The sequence below is a fragment of the Tursiops truncatus genome, chromosome 4, assembly GCF_011762595.2.
Source record: "Tursiops truncatus isolate mTurTru1 chromosome 4, mTurTru1.mat.Y, whole genome shotgun sequence".
Classification (NCBI taxonomy): Eukaryota; Metazoa; Chordata; class Mammalia; order Artiodactyla; family Delphinidae; genus Tursiops; species Tursiops truncatus.
In genome coordinates, this window is record NC_047037.1 from 11,485,178 (window position 1) to 11,510,316 (window position 25,139).

At 41.9% G+C, this 25,139-nt stretch overlaps 1 protein-coding gene across 1 annotated transcript in view; it reads left to right on the plus strand.

The window, feature by feature from the left end:
- The window catches only part of COL6A5 (collagen type VI alpha 5 chain), a 107,830-nt gene that overhangs the window by 10,257 nt on the left and 72,434 nt on the right, over positions 1-25,139 (plus strand). Inside the window, exons 4-13 of the mRNA XM_033856330.1 lie at positions 420-980; positions 8,182-8,736; positions 10,809-11,384; positions 14,009-14,584; positions 16,364-16,704; positions 16,817-16,898; positions 19,402-19,544; positions 20,130-20,222; positions 22,646-22,699; positions 24,838-24,909. Of these exons, the coding sequence (XP_033712221.1) occupies positions 420-980; positions 8,182-8,736; positions 10,809-11,384; positions 14,009-14,584; positions 16,364-16,704; positions 16,817-16,898; positions 19,402-19,544; positions 20,130-20,222; positions 22,646-22,699; positions 24,838-24,909 (3,053 nt within the window). The remainder of the gene's footprint in view (positions 1-419; positions 981-8,181; positions 8,737-10,808; positions 11,385-14,008; positions 14,585-16,363; positions 16,705-16,816; positions 16,899-19,401; positions 19,545-20,129; positions 20,223-22,645; positions 22,700-24,837; positions 24,910-25,139) is intronic.

Genomic DNA, 25,139 nt, shown 5'->3' on the forward strand with positions numbered 1-25,139 from the left:
TTCTAGTTGTCCTGGACAGAAGAGGTTATTGGGGAAGTAAGAACAGAAGGTCATTTCTCAGGAAATGATAAGGCATAAACTAAAAAGCTAGGTGTCAATACGAGAAAAACAATTTTAACTAAAAGCCTGGAGACTTGGGAATCTTGTCCTTACTCTTTAATTCACTGGCTGTGTGACCTCAGAAAAACCACTAGGCCTCATTCAGTTTCAATTTCCTCAGAAGGTTGTGGTAAATTTCAAAGGAGAAAATGGGTATGAATGTGCGCAGCGAAGTGTCCAGGCTCCGTGCAAACCTGAAGTGCTCTCATTCTTTAGAACCTTCGCAGCCTCATCCTCCTCTCCAAACCCTCCTGCAATGTTCTCTCCAGTTTCTCTATAGTTAACAGAGAATGCAATTTCTGCTTTCCATTTTTCTTCAGGCTGTGTAGATACAAAAGAAGCAGATCTCTATTTCCTCATTGATGGCTCAAGCAGCATTCAGAATAAACACTTTGAGCAAATCAAGGAATTTATGTTGGCGGTGATAGAGATGTTTAGCATCGGCCCAGACAAAGTCCGAGTTGGAGCTGTGCAGTATTCCCACAAGAAGGAAGTGGAATTTGATATCAATGACTATCCTAATGCTGTGGCATTAAGAAAGGCTGTTTCTAACATCAAGCAACTTGGAGGCAGAACTCTTACTGGGGCAGCCCTGGATTTCATTCTGCCACTAATAAGGAAGGGAAGGAAGCAGAGGATGAATGAGGTACCCTGTTACCTCATTGTGTTGACTGATGGGAAGTTCACGGATGGTGTCCTGGAACCTGCTGAGAGACTAAGGGCTGAACACATCACCATCCACATGGTCGGCATTGGTGAGGCTAACAGAACACAACTGCAACAAATTGCTGGGGCAGAGGAAAGGGTTCACTTTGGGCAGAACTTTGATTCTTTAAAAAGAATCAAAAATGAAGTTGTTCGCAGCATCTGCACTGAGAAAGGTAAGCGAAAGTAAAAGGCTTTATTCTCTGTACTTCGTTGGTTGCTTCAGGCAGACTAATAGGCCGAAACAAGGAATGACGTGACCAGTTGTCTGGCTCACATTTTGCTAACTTCCTTTATAACTGTGGAGGGATTCAGCCCCTCATTTTAAGCCAATTTCCAAGGTTGAAGAATCCCTATATAGACAGCTGCCCTAAGGCCATCTCGAAAGCCATAAGTGTGAAGGTTGCTAAGAATGTCGTTGCTTTGACAAAGCCCACTGCTATGGAGGATAAGAAACTTTATATTTGTGTATGTGTGTGTTTGTGTGTGTGTACACACTAATTCAGGCAGATGAGGACAGTGGAAAGAAAATGGGCACTGGCTTTAAGCAGATTAGGGTTCAACTCACTTCACTGCTTGAACCTTGCACTTCCTCGTCTGGAAAATGAGGATAATACCTACATCAGAGTATCTGTATAGGTTTAGCATAATAAACACCAACCATTATTTCTCTATTATGAATGCACACCTAGGACATATGTAACCCTTGCTTATTTTTATTTATAACAGAAACACGTATTTGCATTTTTGTTCTGACCAAAAATTAAGTAACAGAAGTAAGGAAGAACAATGTGCAAATTCCTGCACCTGATTGTTATTTCTCTTATTAGTAATAGCCACTTATCTAAAAAAAAGATACAAATGAACTTATTTACAAAACAGAAATAGACCCACAGACATAGAAAACAAACTTATGGTTACCAAGGGGAAAAGGGGAGGAGGGATAATTTAGGAGGTTAGTTTTAACACATACACACTACTATATATAAAATAAACAACAAGAACCTACTACTGTATAACACAGGGGACTTTTACTCAATATTTTGTAATAACCTATAAGGGAAAAGAATCTGAAAAAGTATATATGACATTTTTAATCAACTATACTTCAATAAAATTTTAAAAACTAATAATAGCCACTTACTAATTGAAGATGGTGTGTGTTGACTGCAAGTATTAGCACCTGAAAATATCGTCTGCCAAGAGTCATGTTACTTACTGATTAAGATAAAGGATGATGGAGTCAAAGCATCAAAGTTCACAACCCAGATTTATCAATTATTGGCTGTGGACCTTGAATGGGTTACTTACTGTCTACCTGCCTTTGTCCCATATGTGTAGGCATATTGTGAAGCCTAAAGGTACTAATACATGCAGGGCACTTAAAAGAGGGCTTAGCCCATGGTAAGCGCTACATAAAACGTGGCTATTTTAAAAGTTGGTCAAGGTGTTCACTGATGTGGAAAGGAAAAGAATTCTAACTTACTTGAACTTACAAAAGTGAAAATGTGTTAGAATTTTTTCTGAGTCACTAAAATCCAAATAAAAATAAACTAGCAAATAAGTAGCATTAACAGCAAAATCCTAAATCACAACTTTATTGATTTTTTTCTTCCTGTTATGGACAGTAGTAGAGTAGGGTTTTCAGGATGTCTTAGAATGAGTGTAAGAGTACAGATTCCCTGACGTTTCCTGGAGTTGATGCCAAGGAAAGTAAAAGGGTTTCAGGAAACCTAAAATAGATTGTACTTCAGGTCTTCTCAAGGGAGAAAGTCATGGACCAATCTGAAGAAAGACAGTACGTTTTTTTGTTGATCAGGTAGTTGCAGTTCAGGTGCCAAAACCCTGGCACACCTGAGGGAGGAGACAAACTGTGGACAAGGAAATGAGCCATAATATGGTGAATAGAGAGGCAGGAAAATTAAGGACCCTATGCTGGAGGGCCTGGAAACCACTGACTGGTCTCAGAGCACATGTGGATGGAATGACACTGTGTATTTGTTCAGGAGCAGGTTAAGTGGTTCTAGCAAAAAGACCCTAAACTACACAACATAGAATATTGTTTCTCTTTTGTGTAATAGTCCAGGGTAAGCAGTCCAGGTCTAGCAAAGAGGCTGGTTCATTACCCTGCATTTGTGGAAAGGGAGATAGGGCCAGGGGAGCCCACCATGCTCAATTGTTTTATTGTTAAGTCCCAGAAGTGGCCAAATCAGTCCTGCTAATATCTACTAGCAAGAACTTAGTCACAGGGCCACATCTAGCTTCAACGAAGCCTGGCAAATATAGTCTTTACCTGGGCAACCATCTGCCTAGTTGAAACTCTTTTATTGACGTGGAAGAGTAGGAGATGGTAGAGGGCCAGAGTGGCTTCCATGACAAATTGAGATGAGGAGGTAGATCCTATGAATACTGAACCACAGGTAAAAGTCTCCTCTTTTGACATGTGTTCATGGAAGAGAACCTTCCACACTTCGCAGAGCTGGGGCTTTGCCAAGGCCACAGACGTCTTCAGGAACTTCCCTATTTACAACTTTCAAAATGGCTCCAGGGCAGCATGGATCTCAAATGATGGTTTTAATACCCTCTGGTGAGCCTTATACAAGTTATTAGAAAACAGATAGCATCTTTTAATTCTTCTATGGCTGATACTGTATCATCGTTTTCAAATGTATCATCATTTGAAAATGATGATACATTTTCAAATACTATGGGATAGATTCTGTGAGTATTGAGGGAGGGGCTGGTAAAAGAATGGCAGTGATAACAGATAGACAAAAGCGTTAAGACTAAGGAGATACATGCTAAAGAAAATATATTTACACTATATATAGAATATGTGATATAAATATATACTATGGTACATATATATGTATATATATATACACACACAACTCCTGCACCATGAATTAATAACACTTTTTTATGGCTTATAGAAATTGGTCTTCTATGCGTGTATATATGTACAGATACATATATATGCATATAAATGTCCACTTCCAGTCAGTAGGGTATCTACAAATTTTATGTATAAATTAAAGGAACAGTCCATGTTGAATGGATATGTGCTTACTAATGTACTTATTATCTCTAGTAAAAACTTTTCACCTAAATTTCTAATATTGATTTGTAGAGTTTATCAAATCACTTTATTTTTTTAACATCTTTATTGGAGTATAATTGCTTTACAATGTTGGGTTAGTTTCTGCTGTATAACAAAGTGAATCAGCTATATATATACATATCCCCATATCCCCTCCCTCTTGCATCTCCCTCCCACACTCCTTATCCCACCCCTTCAACTGGTCAAAAAGCACTGAGCTGATCTCCCCGTGCTAGGCAGCTAATTCCCATTAACTATCTATTTTACATTTGGTAATATATATATGTCAATGCTACTCTTTCACTTCTTCCCAGCTTACCCTTCCCCCTCCCAGCATCCTCAAGTCCATTCTAAACGTCTGCATGTTTATTCCTGTCCTGCCCCTAGGTTAGTCAGAAACTTTTTTTTTTTTTAGATTCCATATATATGTGCCAGCATACGGTATTTGTTTTTCTCTTTCTGACTTACTTCATTCTGTATGACAGACTCTAGGTCCATCCACCACACTACAAATAACTCAATTTTGTTTCTTTTTATGGCTGAGTAATATTCCATTGTATATATGTGCCATATCTTCTTTATCCATTCATCTGTTGATGGACACTTAGGTTGCTTCCATGTCCTGACTATTGTAAATAGAGCTGCAATGAACACTGTGGTATATGACTGTTTTGGGATTATGGTTTGCTCAGGGTATATGCCCTGTAGTGGGATTGCTGGGTCGTATGGTAGTTCTATTTTTAGTTTTTGAAGGAACCTCCATACTGTTCTCCATAGTGGCTGTATCAATTTACATTCCCACCAACAGTGCAAGAGGGTTTGGTGGTACTGAATTCTCTTAACTTTTGCTTGTCTCTAAAGGTTTTATTTTCTCCATTCGAATCTGAATGAGATCCTTGCTGGGTAGAGCAATCTTGGTTGTAGTTTTTGTTCTCATCACTTTAAATATGTCCTGCTACTCCCTTCTGGCTTGCAGAGTTTCTGCTGAAAGATTAGCTGTTAACCTTATGGGGATTCCCTTGTATGTTATTTGTTGCTTTTCCCTTGCTGCTTTTAATATTTTTTCTTTGTATTTAATTTTTGATAGCTTGCTTAATATGTGTCTTGGCATGTTTCTCCTTGGATTTATCCTGTATGGGACTCTTTGTGCTTCCTGAACTTGATTGACTATTTCCTTTTCCATATTAGTGAAGTTTTTTTTTTTTTTTTTTTTTTTTGTGGTACGCGGGCCTCTCACTGTTGTGGCCTGTCCTGTTGTGCAGCACAGGCTCCAGACACGCAGGCTCAGTGGCCATGGCTCACGGGCCTAGTCGGTTCACAGCATGTGGGATCTTCCCAGACCGGGGCACGAACCCATGCCCCCTGCATTGGCAGGTGGACTCTCAACCACTGCACCACCAGGGAAGCCTCCCATATTAGTGAAGTTTTCAAGTATAATCTCTTCAAGTTATCTTCTCAGACCCTTTCTTTTCCTCCTCTTCTTCTGAGACCACTGTAATTCAAATGTTAGTACATTTAATGTTGTCCCAGAGATCTCTGAGACTGTCCTCAATTCTTTTCATTCTTTTTACTTTATTCTGCTCTGCAGTAGTTATTTCCACTATTTTATCTTCCAGGTCACTTATCCATTCTTCTGCCTCAGTTATTCTGCTCTTGGTTCCTTGTAGAGAATTTTTACTTTCATTTATTATATTATTCATCATTGTTTGTTTGCTCTTTAGTTCTTCTAGGTCCTTCTTAAATGTTTCTTGTATTTTCTCCCTTGTAATTCTAAGATGTTGGATCGTCTTTACCATCATCACTCTGAATTCTTTTTCAGGTAGACTGCCTATTTCCTCTTCATTTGTTAGGTCTGGTGGGTTTTTACCTTGCTCCTTCATCTGCTGCATATTTGTCTGTCTTCTCATTTTGTCTAACTTACTGTGTTTGGGGTCTCCTTTTCACAAGCTGCAGGTTCATAGTTCCCATTGTTTTTGGTGTCTGTCCCCAGTGGGTGAGGTTGGTTCAGTGGCTTGTGTAGGCTCCCTGGTGGAGGGGACTGGTGCCAGTCTTCTGGTGGGTGGGGCTGGATCCTGTCTTTCTGGTGGTCATGGCTGCATGCAGTGGTGTGTTTTGGGGTGTCTGTGAACTTAGTATGATTTTAGGCAGACTCTCTGCTAATGGGTGGAGTTGTTTTCCTGTCTTGCTAGTTGTTTGGCACAGGGCATCGAGCACTGGAGCTTGCTGACCATTGGGTGGAACTGGGTCTTACCATTGAGATGGCGATATCTGGGAGAGCTCTCGCATATTGATATCATGTGGGGCCTGGAGGCCTCTGGTCGTCCAATGTCCTGCACTCAACTCTCCCGCCACAGTGGTCCATGCCTGACACCAGGCGGGAGCACCAAGATCTTGTAAGCCACATGGCTCAGAAGAAAAGGGAGAAAAAGTAAAAGAAAAATTTTTTTTAAATAATTTTAAAAATTATTCAAATAAAAAAAATAATAAAAAGAAGAGAGAAATAAAACCAATAAACCAATCTACCGATGATAACAAGTGCTGAAGACTATAATAAGATAAACATAAAAATCAGAAACCAGTCAGTTGCAGACAGCAAACCCAAGTCTACATTTGCTCCCAAAGTCCACCGCCTCATTTTTGGGATGATTCATTGTCTGTTCAGATATTCCACAGATGCAGGGTACATTAAGTTGATTGTGGGGATTTAATCCACTGCTCCTGATGCTGAATGGACAGATTTCCCTTTGTCTTCTTTGTTTGCACAGCTCCTGGGGTTCAGCTTTGGTTTTGGCCCCGCCTCTACATGTAGGTCACCCTCAGGAATCTGTTCCCACCCAGACAGGACAGGGTTAAAGCAGCAGCTGATTATATGTCTCTGGCTGATTCAGGCTGGGGGTAGGGGGCGGTACGGTAGTTATAATTGGAACGCAGGGCGAGGCTGCAGTGGCAGAGGCTGCCATGATATTGAAACAGCCTGAGGTGCACCATGTGTTCTCCCAGGGAAGTTGTCCCTGGGTCATGGGACCCTGGCAGTGGTAGGCTGCACAGGCTCCTGGGGGGGTGTGGATAGTGACCTGTGCTTGCACACAGGATTCTTGGTGGCTGCAGCAGCAGCATTAGCATTTCATGCCCATCTCTGTGGTCCGAGCTGATATCTACAGCTCGCACCCATCTCTGGAGCTCATTTAGGTGGTGCTCTGCCTTCTGTGGGCAGACAGGGAAGGAATCCCCTCTCCTCGTGCACCCCAAAACAATTATCTCTTGCCTGTTAGGCAGGTCCAGACTTTTTCCCAGACTCCCTCCTGGCTAACTGTGGCACACTAGCCCCCTTCAGGCTGTGTTCAGGCAGCTAACCCCAGTCCTCTCCCTGGGATCTGACCTCCAAAGCTGAAACCTCAGCTCTCAGCCCCCACCCATCCCGGTGGGTCAGCAGACAGCCCTCTCAGGCTGGTGAGTGCTGGTCAGCACTGATCCTCTTTGAGGGGATCTCTCCTCTTTGTCCTCTGCACCCCTGTTGCTGCGCTCTCCTCCATGGCTCCAAAGCTTCCCCCTTCTACCCCCCGTCTCTGCCAGTGAAGGGGCTTCCTAGCATGTGGAAACTTTTCCTCCTTCACAGCTCCCTCCCAGAGGTGCAGGTCCCGTCCCTATTCTTTTGTCTCTGTTTTTTTCTTTTGTCAGCATTCAATAGGAGTTGTTCTACATGTAGATATATTTTTGATGTATTTGTGGAGAGGAAGGTGATCTCCACATCTTACTCCTCTGCCATCTTGAAGGTCCCCCCTCAAATCGCTTTAAATTATCCCAGAAAATAATGCTATATAAGGATTACCTGGAAATTTGTGTTTCAAGAATATACATAAAACCCTGGAATATTAGTCATATTAGTGACAAAAATTGCTTACTTTTCTCTGTCCTTTTTTGATCACCATTGCATCCTTAATGTATGGCCTGATGCTTTCTGTTTCATAAACTTCAAGAATTATGAATGAATAAATGCATAATGCATATATGCATAAGTGAGTGAATAAATATATACTTTTGAAGTTGTATTTCTTCTCTAAAACTTCTTAGGTAATCTTCAATGAATTTCTGATTTAGGGTTCTAGTCAGCAGGCTTCTACAAAAGAAGCAGATAAAATTTTCAAATGCAATGGAAGTTGCTTGAGTTAATTTTAGATATTTTCTGATTAAAGGATTTATTTCTGCTTTACTGTCTTTTATACATTCTGAGGACAATTCCAACCTGGTTTATTTCTGGTCTTTTTGATTACATGCAGGATGTGAATACATGAAGGTCGATATCATGTTTCTGGTGGATGGTTCTGGCAGTATAGGATATGAAAATTTTGGGAAAATGAAAACCTTCATGAAAAACCTGTTAGCTAAGGTTCAGATTGGCCCAGACAAAACCCGAGTTGGTGTCATTCAATTCAGTGATCATAATAGGGAAGAATTCCATCTTGATAAATACTATACACAAAAAGAAATTTCTGATGCAATAAACAGAATGTCTCCCATCAACAAAAACACTTTGACTGGAAGTGCACTAACCTTTGTGGATCCATACTTCACTGAGCCCAAGGGGGGCCGTTCAATGGTCAAAAAGTTTCTCATCCTCATCACTGATGGAGAAGCCCAAGATGATGTGATAGACCCTGCAAAAGCTCTTCGGGACAAAGGTGTGGTCATCTTCTCTGTGGGGGTGTATGGGGCCAATAGATCTCAGCTGGAGGAGATCAGTGGGGACGGCAGCCTGGTCTTCCAAGTTGAGAACTTCGATGATCTAAAGACAATAGAGAGTAAACTCATCTTCCACGTGTGTGCTCTTCATGGTAAGTGACCCTGTTATCCTTCAGGACTCAAGGGTGTGAGCTGTTGACTTTATAGTGGGGTGAACAGTGACTTGGACACTGGGCTTGGCCTCCAACTGGACTTTGATATTAAATTTTGATCTTATCTATGCTATGTTAATATACCCATGACCTCAGGAACATATATACAAAATACCAAGATATATTCTAGAATAACAGTTTTGTCAGCTAATTTGGCAAAATGTACTCTGATTTTGATGACTTTAAATATATTCTAAGAAGGTCTCAGAATTTTACATTAAATTCCCAACTCTTTAATACCTGCATACTAGATTTTCCAGAGCCAATTTTTAATCCCAAATGATTCCCCAAATTGTTTCTTGGCTACCTATAACCATTGTTAAGCAGTAAATAGAAATACAAATTCATCTTCCTCTTAGTTAAATTAAAACCAATATCCTAAGCACAGTATCCCCCTAACAAAAACCCTCTGTATTTTAAAGTTATAGTGTATATTTTCATTACTTCACATTATTCTCTTACCCTCTATCAGCTAAGTATCATGCATCAGCTGTTTGTGTGTCTATCCCTTTGTAAAATTTTAATTTGCTACTTCTTTTTAAAACAATTGCTTGGGGTCATCACTTTTATCTGACAAACTGTAATCCTTTTCAAATTGAATTGAACAACCTTCCGTTTGAGCCCATCAATTTTAATGACTCGAGTAAGAACTTGCTATAAATCCACATGTAAGGTTAACAGCACCTGTGCTTTTAAATCTACCATGTGCTGTTGTTATCTGTGTTTTGGATACAACTAAGGGAACAAACCAAAGCATTAGTAACTGTATATTGTTCCTCTGGCAACAGAGGCCTCCTCTGGACTTCGTTCTTCAGGATTATGTGTTTCAAAATTTCAGAAAGTTAACAAATAAGGTGTCCTAGTGTAAACTCTGAGCTTTAGGCAGTAGCTCTAAGATTTCTCTTGGAACAGCTTAACTGGAATTTTTTTTCTTCCTCCAAGAATGGCAGTGATTCCCAAACCCTTGGGATTGTAGACACATTCTAAGAAAGGCTTACCTTAAGGCCACGGCCCCACCTTTGAAATCCAAAGGGCTCTTTCCGGCCTTTCTTCATTTTGAGAAATGTAATGTTTGTGGAGACCTTCTCTATAGCATGAGGTGAACTTTTAGCTGATTTATACATTAGATCAATTCATAAATATTTATCAAGTTATGACTAGTCACCAAATCACACTGGGTTGTTTTTCTGATGTAGCCTGGGCTCATCCACAGTGGATGAGACTTGAAATTTTGAGGGTTCATTGCCAGAAATAAGGATTGGAGGTAAGATAGTCAGGTGGAGGGTGAACCTTTAGGAAACATGTGCTTAAGTTACTTAGGGAAGGAAAAGAGTGGAAACAAGCTCACACTTTGGAGACTGAGCCAGAGTGGTTGCTTGGCTTCTAATGTGGAAGAGGGCTTGGGGCTGGGGTGAGGTGACAGGAGACTTAGCTCTCCCCCTACATGGGCTTTTCTGGGTTCCAATTTGAGAAGTCAGGGGAAGGAATACATGTAAATTCAAAGAGGCATGGTGCACACGGGAAAGTTTATCTACTAGAAGATGAGGAGACAGCTGGAGTCTGAAGGGGCAGGATGAAACTCCTAGTTTATCCACTGAGCCCCTGACCCTTTCAAAACTACAGGCCAGTCTGGCAAACATTGGTCGTGTCTCACCACTGAACTACATTGAATTACCTTCTGACATTCCCTTCCAGTTGAAAGCCTGCTTAGCAAAAGGTGTTGCATGACCTGATGAAATTTAGCAGAATAGAGTCGGGAGGCGTGAAGAGCACCAATCTGATCACAGAGTTACATAGATAAGGGTGCCAGTGTCCTTGGAATCATGATGTGGGCAAGTTCTACATCTCTAAGCCCTCAGCTTCTTTCTCTTTAAAATGGCAACAGTAACTAAGTGAACTGCAGTATCTGGCAGGTGGGAGGGACGTGGCAAACGTAGTTTGCTTCCCTTCTAGTCTGTCTGTGCAGAACACACTGCAGGAAGTTTGTGATGCCTACTCTCTTCTCCTTTCAGATTGTAAAAGGATTAGACAGTTAGACGTTGTGTTTGTGCTGGACCATTCAGGCAGCATCCTGCCCCAAGACCAAGAAAGCATGATCAATGTCATTATCCATTTGGTGAAGAAATCGGATGTTGGCCCGGACAGAGTTCAGTTTGGAGCGCTCAGATACTCAGATCATCCTGAGGTTCTCTTCTACCTCAATACGTACTCAAACAGAGCAGCCATCATCGAGCATCTGAGGAGGCCCAGGGACACGAAAGGGAATACCTTCACTGCCAGGGCTCTGCAGCATGCAAACAACCTGTTCATGGAGGAACATGGCAGCCGTCTCAAGCAAAACGTGAAGCAGATGCTGATCATCATCACAGATGGGGTATCCCATGACCGAGATCAGCTCAGTGACGCGGCTTCAAAATTAAGAGCCAAAGGCATCATCATCTATGCAGTGGGTGTAGGAAAGGCCGACCAAGAAGAACTGGAGACTATGGCGGGGAATAAAAACTATACTATCCACATCAGTAATTTCAACAAACTGAAAGATATTTACCTGCCTCTGCAAGATAGTATGTGTACCAATGCACAAGAGGGTAAGTTGGGCTGTTAAAGTTTCTACAGGGATAGCAATACAAGTTTACACAAAAAATATATGATAACTTGGCTTCCCATTACCTGGGTGTCACAGGATGAACATTTCTCTGCTCAGGCTACCAGTTTTCTCATCTCTGAAAGAAATGCATTATTGATTAAGCAAGAGTCTAAAGGTCCTTTGTCACCATATTGAAGACATTATACAAGAAGGTTTCAGAAGCAGTCCTTGCTATCTGGCCTCCCTGTTTCCTTTTTCTTGGCAGAAAGGACTCTTCTTAGGGTAATATTCACCTTTCCTCATTTCACGGCTGCCTGTGCTGCCTGTTTGCTTAATGGCCCTAAGTGCAACTACTCGGTATCAGTTTCAGGTCAAACTCAAGTGGAGAGTTTCATGGTTTAAACAGATAGACTTTTGTCTTCAAAGTTCCATGGGCCTCTAAATGGGATTGTCAACATCCTGTAGGGCCATTGGAAGTCCAAGTGGTATAGTGAACTTTTCTGGATAAAGGCCAGGAATGGGGTAATAGAGACTGGCTGCTAGGAACCAGGAGGGAAGGGGTCAAAGCTTATCCATGAGATACCCCAGGGCAGGAGGGGCTGGAGGCATCACATCTGAGGGCGGAAAGGGTTTGCCACCTGACCTCAAAGCAGCAGATATTGACAAGTCATCTAGGAGATCTCTGTGCCTCCTTGGAAGGCTGGAATCCTGGCCAGATATTAGCCCAGGCCGCCCGACATGGCAGATGCATCAGTCAACCAGCTAACTTCCTTTCTTCTTTCCTCTTCCCTCCCTTCTTCTGACTTCCTTCTCTTTTTCCTTTCCTCCTCCCTTCCTTCCTCTCTACCAGTTTGAAACCTACTTTTGTATCCAACACAAATCATGTTTCTATGACTGACGTTAACTCACTCTCATCTCTATGAAATAGTCCAACCCCAAACAAAACCTCCCCCCATATCCTGTGTCGGACCAGCATTTGCTAGGCTGGGTGAAACTACTTCTGACCTCCACAGCTCTACTTTACTTAAGTAAGCAATAAATTCAGCTTCTTGGTTTCAGATACTGAATAATGGTATTTAAGAAAACATGACTTTTCCCAAGGGAGTGGGGCCAGCTCAATTCTTGCACCTGTCTGGTCCTTCCCTAGACTCCCACCCTTGCCATCTGTCCTGTTGCCTTCCAGACCATCCTTAACACGGAGTGATCTTTCTGATACACACTGGGCTGTATCACTGATCTGCTCACAGGTTACAGTTTCTAAACTTCTGAGATCCACTTAGCCTCTGCTGACATCTCCCACCTCATCTCTTGCCCCCCATTTCATAGCCTTTCCCATCATCCTGAAATTCCTCCCTCTTTGCACGCATCATTCCACCCACCACAAGCCTGCCACTTCCCTTGGCTGCACCTAGCTTGTCTGTCACATCCAGCCTTTGTTTGCCAGTTTCCTGACCCAGCACCCAGCAGTGTCCCCACCGTGTCCCTCAACTCCTGCACCTTCTATTTCTCCTGGTGGTAGCACTTAACTCATACTTGCTGTTTCATTATCTGTACCCATCACAAGACTACGAACTCCTTGGGCAGGCTTGGGCTTTTGTTTATCACTGGGTCCTCACCAAATCTAGTACATTACTAGGACTACAGTCTTTTCCTAGGAATATGGGGCCTGCTTTCTTCTCATCTCCCACACCTGTCTTTTTGGAGGTAGATGCTGAGATGGAGTTTGGGATGCAAGAAGTTTATTAGGGAGGCACAGCTGTGAAAGAAAGGGGGGAAAGAAGAACAGGCAGTAGAAGTCAGTGATGCATGCTTCGTCGTCTCAGTTACCTTCAGTGATCACTTTAGTGCTGCCCCATCCCAGCCTTTGCATTTGAAGGGAACCGAGCATCATCCCTTCGTTATGGACCATTTCACACTGGACTTCAGGGAGATGACCCTGTACCCTGTTTATTAACACTTGTCCATGAAATTTTAATATTTGGGTTATGATATTATTAAAACAATTTGTAATATAAAAAAGTGCTGGATTTAAGGATAAAAGGGACCTAGGTACCAGCGCCTCTGCATAGTAATTGCGTATTCTGAGGCAACTTACTTAACCTCTGAATTCCATTTCTCTACCTAACAAACAGAATAATTACTCACAAGGTGGTCATGAATATTAACCATTATTATATGCTAAACAGGTTTTTTAAATGATAACTTTCAACACAGATGTAAAATGGTAACATTAATAGTAACAGGATTACTAATAATAGTACAGTGGTACTTGGCTTGGGTGAACATTCCAGTATGGGTATGTTGAAGAGATTTCAAGCCTTCGTAATGACCTTTTAATGAATATATTCAACCTAGTCAAATGTCTTACTTTCTTTCTCAGAGTAGTGTTCAGTGTCCTTTCAAATGAATCATGTAAATAATTAAAATTTGAAACAAAATCTATTAGCTTTCTCCTCCCCACTACTTTTTCTTCTCTTTGAGGGCCAATCGTGGTTCTCTCATCTGTTACCTTATCTCAATTTGCCATGAATGTGAGGATTTAGTAAAGCAATTTAAATATTTGAGCAAAGGGAAAATTTAGAATGACTCACAAGGACAGTAACTGATTTATTTTTTCAACTGCAGTCTGTAACATTCAAGAAGCCGATGTGATTTTCTTTTGTGATGGCTCTGACATGGTATCTGATTCAGACTTTGTTACCATGACAACTTTCTTGTCAGACTTAATTGATAATTTTGACATTCAGTCTCAAAGGATGAAAATTGGGATAGCACAATTTGGGAGCCGCTACCAAGAAATTATTGAGTTGCAAAACTCTCTGACTAAAACCCAGTGGAAGTCTCGAATTCAAACTACGACGAAGAGCAACGGGCCTCCGCGAATGGACTTGGCACTGAAACAAGTGAGCGTTATGTTTGAGCAATCCGCTGGTGGGAGAAGGAAGGCTGGTGTCCCTCAGACTTTGGTGGTTATCACATCTGGGGGTCCCCGCTATGATGTGACAGAGGCAGTGAAGACCCTGAGAGAAGATGGCATTTGCATTCTGGCTTTGGGCATAGGAAATGTTTATAAGGAAGAGCTCTTGTCGATAACAGGCAATTCTGAAAAAATCATCACTTTTAAAGACTTTGATAAACTAAAGAATGTGGATGTGAAAAAAAGAATGGTCCGTGAAATCTGCCAGAGCTGCGGGAAAACCAGTGAGTGCGCCCTTGCTCTTTCTTTGTTATTATTTGATTGCAGCTTCCCAGTTGTCCATTTCCCAAGGTGTCTGTGGGTGAGTCCAGCAGAACACGTGTGCGGTGAGAATAGACATCTCCTCTGTTTCCAGAAATTGAGATCGGTCAGCCTCCCTCAGAGACAGGGGAAAGGGTGCAGAGGCTGGAGGAGGCCCTGGGTTGTGTCCCCTGGTCAGCCCTGCCCCCCAATGTAATCCAGTGGTTATGCTCCTCTAACACCTGGAACTCAGCCTCCTATTTCTACCCTCTCTGCTTCTGGAAGTCCTAGAGAAATGCCCTGCATCCCACAGGAAGTAAGTAAAATAAACATTTGCTGACTGGACATTTTCCTATTTTAACTTTGTTAAACCATCTTGTAAGGGATTCAGTGTGCGTGTGTGTGTGTGTGTGTGTGTGTTGTCCATCTGTGTCAGATGTGTCAGCACACATCTGTACATTTTCTTCTTTTAATGATGGCATTCATATAATCATAACATAGTAAAGATTTGAATCTTTTAATTTAATTTATGATCATTTAATTAATTAATGATCATTAATTTAATTTATGATCATTAATGATCATTAATTAATGATCATTTAATTTCCAGAGTTCACCAATGCTGATGGCTACAAAGTCCAGGTAGGTCATGGAAGTGAGTAAAGTGGGCAGGGAGTGAAGAAAATGAACGCAGAGCCACGGCTCACCTGATGAGGATGTCATTCTTCAGCTCCAGCTGCGAGTTGCTGTGTGGGACTCAGGTTCTGTACACTTGGTGCTGGGAGTTGGGAGGACAGAGCAACATTGAAGGATAATATTTTGTGGAATTTGCACAACAGGCAGAAATTCCCCAGAGAGCTTCTGTTTCTAGACTCGTTATGATGGAAGTGACTTCTTTTACAAAACACATTGGTTTTTCCAAGCTCTCTATTGGGGTGCTCACTGGGGGCAGATGACAGTGGTGGAGGAGCCCGGGACTGGAATCAGAACAGGGTTCCCACTCTGGTTCAGCAGCAGCAACCGCCATGCATGACCATCTCCTCGTGTGTAAAATGAGCAACTGGACAGGGTCAGGGTGACCAAGTGACAACTTGTAGCTGAATTGGGGTTGTCCTATTTGGTGTTGACAGCTTCTTAATTAATTGATAACTTTTACAAACTGGAGATATTGCATTAAAATGCAGATTTCAGGTTTCTTTTTGAAAAATCAGACAACGTAACCACATTAAGCCCCATTTCCCACATGCCTACTCTCAGCTGGAACTGAATGGTGGACAGATGTGTCATTGCTCTGCGTTCATTTTCTCATTCCCTGCCCACTTGACTCGTTGATATTACCCTCCTGGCCTTTGCCACCATCTGAGTTGGTGGTCTCTGGATTAAATAAACTCTAAGGACAATTCAAATATTTAATATGTTATAATTATATGAGTCATAATATGTCATCATTAAAAGAAGAAAATATGCATGCACATGTGCGCACACACACGAGGCCAGCCACTGAGAATAAGACTAAACCATGATTAGACTTCAAACAGTTACTGAAACATGTAACATTTGAATGGGACATGCAAGGGCGGGGAGGGTGAGGGTGAACCTGTGCTACATGTTGACTGAGCAGCCAGTATTTTCCTTTTTGGACACTTTTGGGTCCTAGAGACCCTCCAGCCCTAGACCATGACTGCTTCCCCTTTTCCTGCCCCATCTGCCCTTCCTTGCTCCTGTCTGCTCATTAATTTGGCCTTATTTCCCTTGGTCTCCAGACTGCTTTCTGGACATAGTGGTCAGCTTCGACATTTCCACTCACCTGATGGGGCAGCCATTATTCCATGGCCACCCCCAGCTGGAATCATACCTCCCAGGCATCTTAGAGGACATTACCTCCCTCAGGGGTGTGAGCTGCGGGGCAGGCACAGAGGTACAGGTGAGCATGGCCTTTAAGGTGAACAGTGACCAGAATTTCCCCACCAAGTTCCAAATCTACCAGGAAACAATATTTGACAGCCTACTGCAAGTCACCGTCAACGGGCCAACTCACCTGAATGCACAGTTCGTGCAGTCCATGTGGGACACGTTTAACGATACGTCTGCATCCCGAGGACAGGTATCCGTGTCACATTCTAGCTCCCATCTCCATGCTCTTGTATTGGTTTCTCCCTCCCAGTTATATGTTTTGTTCTCATGTCATCCCATTCTATGCTTTCCTCTTTCTCTAGGTATTACTCATCTTTTCAGATGGTCTTGGGAGTGAAAGCAAAATAATGCTTGAAGATACATCGGACAGGCTCAGAGAAGCAGGTAAAGTTGAAATTGAAAAAGTAAATGATGAAGCATGGAATCTGCTGAACAAGTCTGTACCTACTAGGGAGCTCTGGAACTTGGGATTTGCCTGGCCACTTGAAGCAACTGCTGCTGGTGTCCTGCCCAGACCCCCTTGACCAGCTGCCCACTTATCCCCCAAATGCTGCAAACACTACAGCCAAGTTCTTATACCTGTGACCTTCTATAGATGTGTGCCTTTGACTGAACCCAACAGTGATCTGATGCTTGGAATGGGGGTTGGGGTTACACATCCCACCTGAGGGATGAGAGCAGGGGTAATTATTGCAGAGGGATACAGAAACCCAACACTCTTGCCTGAAGTGGGTCAACTCTGGTATAGCCTACACTCCAGGGACCCTCAGGAATCAGACCCAGGTGAGGACTTTACTGAGACACATCCTTGCTCACAACCTCCCCTTCCCTTTCCTGCTTCTCGCTCTCCCTCTGTAAGCCACTTACATACAGATTCCTGTCTCAGATTCTGCTTCTAGGGAACCTAAGACACTTCCTACTGTGTCTGATTTTCCATGGGAAAGATTGCAACATGGATTTTGAAAAGCACTTGTCACTATACCTCCCCTGTCCATGTCATAGTTTCAGAAGAGCTGGGAGCTAAGTGCAGAAGTGGAGAGTCACATACAGAGACAGGAGGCAGGCAGGTGACCGGCAGGTGGGGCATGTTATTGGAGGCTTCCTTGGTGTAGCCCTCGTGGCTTCCAGTGTTCAGCTTCCATGGAAACTCCCAGGGGCCATAAATGTCCTGGTTGTGTCACCTTCCCTTCTTGAATCCCTACTATACATTCCCACTGTTCTTAGAATATCAAATTCCTTCATATGGCCTGTGAGGCCTTACAGGATCTGGCCCCACTTCCCACTCAGCTTTACCTGGCTGCTCACACTCTGTTCCAGCATCAGAACTTTTTCCATTCTCCCTCCAATGTCCTTTTCAACCTCACCCTCCCCACCCTTGCATATCCTCTTTCCTTCTCCCTGGGACTCTCCCCACTCTCAGCTTCCCCCAAGTTCTTCTCACCACCTCCCTTCTCTGGTTCTTTCCGTTGACCAACTTCCATTCATCCTTTAGGATCAGTCTAGACATCAGTTCTTCGCAGAAACCTTGTGTGACCTTCCAAAACCGAGTTAGGAGCTTCTTCTTCAGACTTTTGTAGCATCCTGACCCTCTCCCTGGTACAATGATTAATACATAATAGGCTTCTAATAAGCAAATATTTGTTTAATGAAAGGAGAGAAAGAGTAAATGGACCAGCGAATGAATTAATGAGTGAGTGAATGGGTGAATAAATGAATAAATGAATTCCTGGGTATGGCCAGGAGTTCAGTTGAGACTGGAATCACCTGGGCGTTCCTCAAGCTTCCAGGGCCCACCCAGCTGCCAGGGTGTTTGGCAGTGGAGATGATTTGAGAGCTATTTACATTCTATTTACAAATTTTGTAATTAATTTACAAATTAATGTAATTAATTTACATTCAGAAAAATTCATAGTTCATAGCAGCACTATTTACAATAGCCAAGACATGGAAACAACCTAAATGCCCATCAACAGATGAATGGATAAAGAAGATGTGGTATATATATGCAGTGGAATAGTACTCAGCCACAAAAAAGAATGAAATAATGCCATTTGCAGCAACATGGATGGACCTAGAGATTATCATACTAAGTGAAGGAGATCAGACAGAGAAATACAAATATCATATGATATCACTTTTATGCGGAATCTAAAAAAATGGTACAAATGTACTTATTTACAAAACACAAATAGACTCACAGACATAGAAAACAAACTTGTAGTTATCAAAGGGGATAGTGGTGGGGGAGATAAATTAGGAGTTTGATATTAACACATACATACAACTATGTATAAAATAGATGAACAACAAGGACTTACTGTATAGCACAGATATTGAACTATATTCAATATCTTATAATAACCTATAATGGAAAAAATATATATATTCTGTTTTATATATATATATATATATATGACTGAATGACTCTGCTGTGCCCCTGAAACTAACACAACATTGTAAACTAACTATACTTCAATTTTTAAAAATGGTGTAAAAAATAAATTTAAAAAAGTTACTAACTACCACGTTAAAAAAAAATTCAGAAGAACTGTGAAGATGAACAATATCCTTTCTTAAAAAATTGCTTTCAAATGCCCCAGAACTGCATTAAGATTGGTGGTGAGGAATCAAACACAGTTTTCTGCTAGTGTTTTTCTGTAAGATTTCTTAGATTTCATGCTGAGGTCAGGAACCATTGCCTCATGTGTGTACTGAAGATGCAGGCAAAGCGCTGTTGGGTTCTTCAGTATCAAGAACACTCCTTTCTCTTATTTTTCACCCCTTTTTGATTCTTTCATTCATGTTCACTGAATGGAAATAAGATGGGCTTTCCTTCTTTTTTGTGTACAATTCCGGGGGTTTTATATCTGTTGTATTTACTGCCTAGGACTTGACGCTTTGCTGGTGGTTTCCCTAAACTCAACCTCTCATGATGAGTTTTCCAGCTTTGAATTTGGAAAAGGATTTGATTACAGGATTCACCTGACCATTGGAATGAAAGAATTGGGCAATATGTTATCACAGTATCTGGTGAGTTGCTGAAGAAAAAAAAAAAACATTATTCAAAATGCCCTGGGAACATTGGAATTGGAATCCTGATGAGTATTCCCAAAGATTCCCTTGTTTGCCCTAAATTCAGTTACATGGTCTTTAGCATATGAAAAATTGTGAAAGCCCAGAGCATTGTTCTTTGCTTCGCCATGCCCTTTCATCCCTTGTCATCTCGCCAAATGAATGCAGAGGAAGCTAAAATCCAACCAACCCCTAATCAAATCAAAAGCCCCCAACAGTTTATGCTGCAGAAATCCAAGGAAACAAAAGCTGTTAACTAGGAACCAACCAGTCTTGTGCACACTTGGCCTGTGGCCATCTGTGTAGTGAGTGCCTCTTCTATAAATAGAGGTCATTTCCTTGGAAAAGGTATGTCGCCAGTGCAGTTGCTGATCTGGTGCTCTTTCTTCAGGGTTAAGTCAAAAAGCACCTCTTATTCTCCGCAGCCCCTCACCCAATGAGAGAGGACAGGCTGTAGGTGGTGAATTATGATTTATGTCAATTCAGTTCTTATGTGATGAAGTTCCTCACCATAGTTGCTCACTCATTTTTTCTTTTTCCCAGGGAAACATTGCAGAGAGGACTTGCTGCTGTACGTTTTGCAAATGTTCACAGACTCCAGGACCTCAAGGGATCCGAGGACCACAAGGCTTAAAGGTGCCATTGAGTTGTGACATGCTTTTACCTAATGGGCTTTGATTTGGTGTAGGTGGAGCTGAGATTGAGTAGTTGGGTTTGCAAACTTTGCTTGATACTGATGTAATTACTTTGGGCCATTTGTGTGACTTCTATGGTGTAGGAGCCAGATCAGAAGGGCTCACAATTTTAAAAATATATATTTTATTGAAATATTAATTTACAATGTTGTGTTAATTTCTACAATACAGCAAAGTGATTCAGTTATACATATATACACATTCCTCTTCATATTCTTTTCTATTATGGTTTTTCATGGGATACTGAATATAGTTCCCTGTACTATATAGTAGGACCTTGTTGTTTCTCTATGTTATACATAGTAGTGTGTATAAGCTAATCCCAAACTCTTAATTTATCCCTTCCCTCCTTCCCCTTTGGTAGTATAAGTTTGTTTTCTATGTCTGAGTCTATTTCTGTTTTGTAAATAAGTTCATATGTATCATTTCTTAGATTCCATGTATAAGTGATATCATATGATATTTGTCTTTGAGTTACTTCACTTGGTCTGATAATCTCTGGGTCCGTCCATGTTGCTGCAAATGGCATTATTTCATTTTTTATGGCTGAGTAATACTCCAGTGTATAAATATACCACATATTCTTTATCCACTCCTCTGTTGATGGGCTTTTAGGTTGCTTCCATGTCTTGGTTATTGTGAATAGTACTGCTGTGAACATTGGGGTGCATGTGTCTTTTTGAATTAAAGTATTTTCAAATATATGCCCAGGAGTGGGATTGCAGAATCATATGGCAACTCTATTTTTAGTTTTTTGAGGAACCTCCGTGCAGTTTTCCATAGTGGCTGCACCAATTTACATTCCCATCAACAGTGTAGGAGCGTTCAGAAGGCTCACTTTTGATGCTACTATTAAGAATGACTCCCTTTTCTCTTATGTATCCTTGGTGTTGTTGCTCCTTGGCTTTGCAGTTTACACTTTTGCACATTAGACAGTTTGAAAGGTGTCAAGAGGTGTTAGAAATGGTGGGGAAAGTTGTGCTTCATCAGCAATGATACGTGATTGAACTTCAAAAAGAACATAGCACTGCAGATTAATAGCCCTTAAAAAAAGATTATGGAAGATCAATTACACAGCAATAGCATAGATAAATATATCGTGGTATTTTAATTCAGTAGAATGCTCTAAGGTAGTGAAAATGAATGAACTACAGCTACACATAACAACAGGGATAAATTTTACAAACACAATAATGGCCAAAAAAAGCAAAACACAGAAAAGTACGTATGGTATGATTTCATTTATAAAAAGTTTGAAAAGAGGCAAAACTAACCCATAGTGTCTAGGGACGAATGATTAAGTAGTGAAGTATTTTTTTTTTAAGTCCAGGAAATATTATCATAAAAGCAGGAGTGTGTTCCCAGGGGAGGAGTGAGGAGTTGTTTGTGATTGGGGTAGCTGCTGTGTCTGGGTACCAGCCATGTCCTATTTCTTGGCCTGGGCGGTGATGACACAGATGTTCACTTCATAATAATTAAGCTGTACCTTTATATTTTATTTACTTTTATGCACTTTTCAAATGCATTTCAGATATCACAATGAAAAGGAGTCTGGGCTATTTTATTTTAAGAACTCAAACACAGTTCTTGCTCCTCAGTGCTGCATTGTCCATCCTTGTGAAAGGATAATTGATCAAGGACCTCCCTTTAGGTCCTTGTTGTTTACCTGTTTTATACACAGTAGTGTGTATATGTTAATCCCAAACTCCTAATTTATCCCTCCCCTTGACTTTTTACTAAGTTACAGTGTTTTGTTTAGCACAGTTTCGTCTCTTATTATGTTGCTTGGTACTAGAATTCTATTCCAAGAGCAAAACTCCCCAGTATACTGAGCAGACAGTGCGGACCTGTGTTAGAGGGTGAGGAAAGCAAACCTTAAAGGAAATCCTTGCCAAAAATAAACCATGAGGCAGTTAAACGCAGAGGGAGAGATGATAGCAACTTAAATATGCATAACCTTGTTGTTGAAGGGCTTATTCTTTTTTAAGCTCTCAAAAAAGCAGAAGAAAGTAAAATGATCTCTTTGGAAATGTTATCAATTTGCCTGCTGAAAGGGTCCTGGTGGTCACCACTGTCCTCCATGCAACCCCCCCTGGCACAGGGCTGACCCTGAAGCCCTGAGCTGCACTGGGTTCCAAACTCAGCCTCCTGTAGGCATCAGGAGGCCACCTCTGCAGAGGGCTTCAGAGCCAATAACAAGGACAAAAGCCAGCCCTAGAACTTGTCTGACTCTCTTCACACTCACAGCCACAGCTGTAAAAACCACAACCAGGTTGGAGGGAGGGTCTTGCCTAAAATGCCTAATGTAACAAGTTTGAGTTGATGGAAGATGACTAAGATTGAATTTTCTCTCTTTCCTCCCAGGGTCTTCCAGGTCTGAAAGGCAGCAGAGGACACAGGGGAGAGGAGGGAGACCCTGTAAGTTTTTGTGACCCACTGCCCACCATACTTACTGATTTCCTTTTTTCATAAAAGAAGCTTTATTTTCCAGAAGGGATAATGGGGTTTTGTTTATATAGTTTTTGTAGTTTGGAGGGAGGGGGAATGGGTTGTTTTTCTTTTTTTTTCCTTTTCCTTGTCTTAATCATGAGGCACTTGCTAAACCTACTTTTTGGGAGAAGGAGGGAGCAGGCTCACCTACATTTTGCCTGGCACAGTTTTGTGGGTGGCAGGGAGCTAGGCATCCTCTTTCCTGCCCCTGCACAGGGTGAAGCTGGATTATTTGCGAGGGGCTCTCTCTGGACCTGCAGTCCAGTGCTTCGGACATGGAAATAGAAGCCGGCAAAGCACCCCCTAAACACGGTGTTGTGGTCCCAAGCCACGTGTGGTTTTCGAATCTCAATCTTTGACCCCCAAACCAGAACTGTCACTTGGTTCACCACATTATAAAAATGGATTTGGAGGAACTGAAACCACTTAGGTGGCTCCATTGGGATAAGAGAAGCTTAGGAGACATCCAGCCTGCATCTCCATCCCCTTAGAATCCTTATCTGCACAGCAAGTTGTGATTAAAAGTATAGGCTCCCAGGGCTTCCCTGGTTGCACAGTGGTTGAGAGTCCGCCTGCCGATGCAGGGGACACGGGTTCGTGCCCCGGTGCAGGAGGATCCCACATGCCGCCGCAGAGAGGCTGGGCCCGTGAGCCATGGCCCCTGAGCCTGAGCGTCCGGAGCCTGTGCTCCACAACGGGAGAGGCCACAACAGTGAGAGGCCTGCGTACCAAAAAAAAAAAAAAATATATATATATATATATATATATATATATATATATAGGCTCCCAGATTAGGATTGACATATATACACTAATATGTATAAAATGGATAACTAATAAGAACCTGCTGTATAAAAAAATAAATAAAATTCTAAAATTCAAGAAAAAGAATAATAAAATCATTTTTGAGATCTGAAAATAAATAAATAAATAAATAAATAAATGTATTTTATTTATTGATTGTCCCAAATCAGACAGTCAAGGGCTGATCTAGACGTGAAACCTTAACAAGATATGTAACTTCTTGACCCTCGGTTTCCTCATCTGTAAACACTTATAAATTCCTCTAAGACTGTAATTTACCCACCCTGTACCTGCAGAGGGGTCATGGAGCCTACTGAGCCAGCTAGGGTTTGAGTGAGGGGAAGTGTCACCCAATGCCTGACTGTGAGCCCACAGCTGTCTCTCAGCAACAGTGGCCATAGGTGAGGCCTCCTGCTTTTACTGGGAACAATCCTCAGAATAAAGAAAGCAAAGCAGCAAAAGGAAAATCACCTCTCCCCTCACCTACCAGGAAAGCAAGAACTAAGTTAATTGCTAGATGAGTATTTATCCACACAGCCAACCATTAGCACCTTCTGTGCACCCAGATCTGAGCCAGGCACCAGGGACACAACGGGAGAAGAGACAGTTGGGGGTTCCTGCTCTCAGGAAACACAATATTGTTCTTCTCTTGAGACTCATTTTATTCTAGCCCTTACCTGTATTTAAATATTTCCTGGGAGAAGGCAGACTAACGGGAGAGGCACATGTCATTGATCTTGAGTTCTCTTCCCTGTGTGGATGCTCTAACTTTGGGGATCTTTAACCTGGTGGTCCTTCCCGTGAGCGCTGGCTTGGGGCAATGTCATTTCCTATCAACTGCTTCTGCTCAGTTCTGGTCCCCTGACACAAACTTGCTTCTCTGCCATGAGCAATTTTGAGTTTTTCAGACCAGTGTTAGGGCCTGGGCAAGATGTTAGGGCCAAGATGTATCAGTGGAGCTTTGGGAATGGGGCTGCAAAGTGAAGTGACTTTAAACCTTTGGCTGTGCTTTCTGATAAGGGCAGGAAAACAAGTGAGCCCATCCCACACCTTTGTGTGATCTTGGATCTGTAAGAAAGCCCTGAAGGGAAAATGCTTGAATCGAAGGGAAAACCAGAGTTAATTAATGAATTTGCAGGAGAGTTTGCTTTGTCTAGAGCTCAGAGTGTCCAGCTGCTCTGGCTTCACTCTTGAAAAGTAAACTGCTGGCAGCTTCTGGCAAAAGAGTCACTTTGGATACCTGTTTGGGTACCTTTTCTTAGGGAAGACAAGGAGACACTGGACCCCAAGGAAATAGAGGGATTGAAGGATGTCCAGGGGAGCGGGGTCAAAAGGTAAATATTGTATTTTAAATTCTCTATGGCATCCTCTCTGTCTCTCCTCCATCCCCTCCCTCTTCTGTGATCTCTCTTCCATCCCCCCTCCCACTTTCCCTTTCTCCAATTGCATGTTAGTTTCCTCTTCTGCAGAGTAAGTCTATTTAGTCATCCCAAGAAATTTTGAGCATTATTAAATTCCACCTGTAACCTCTTTGTGGTTGGAAACCCAGAAGCTACTAAAGAAA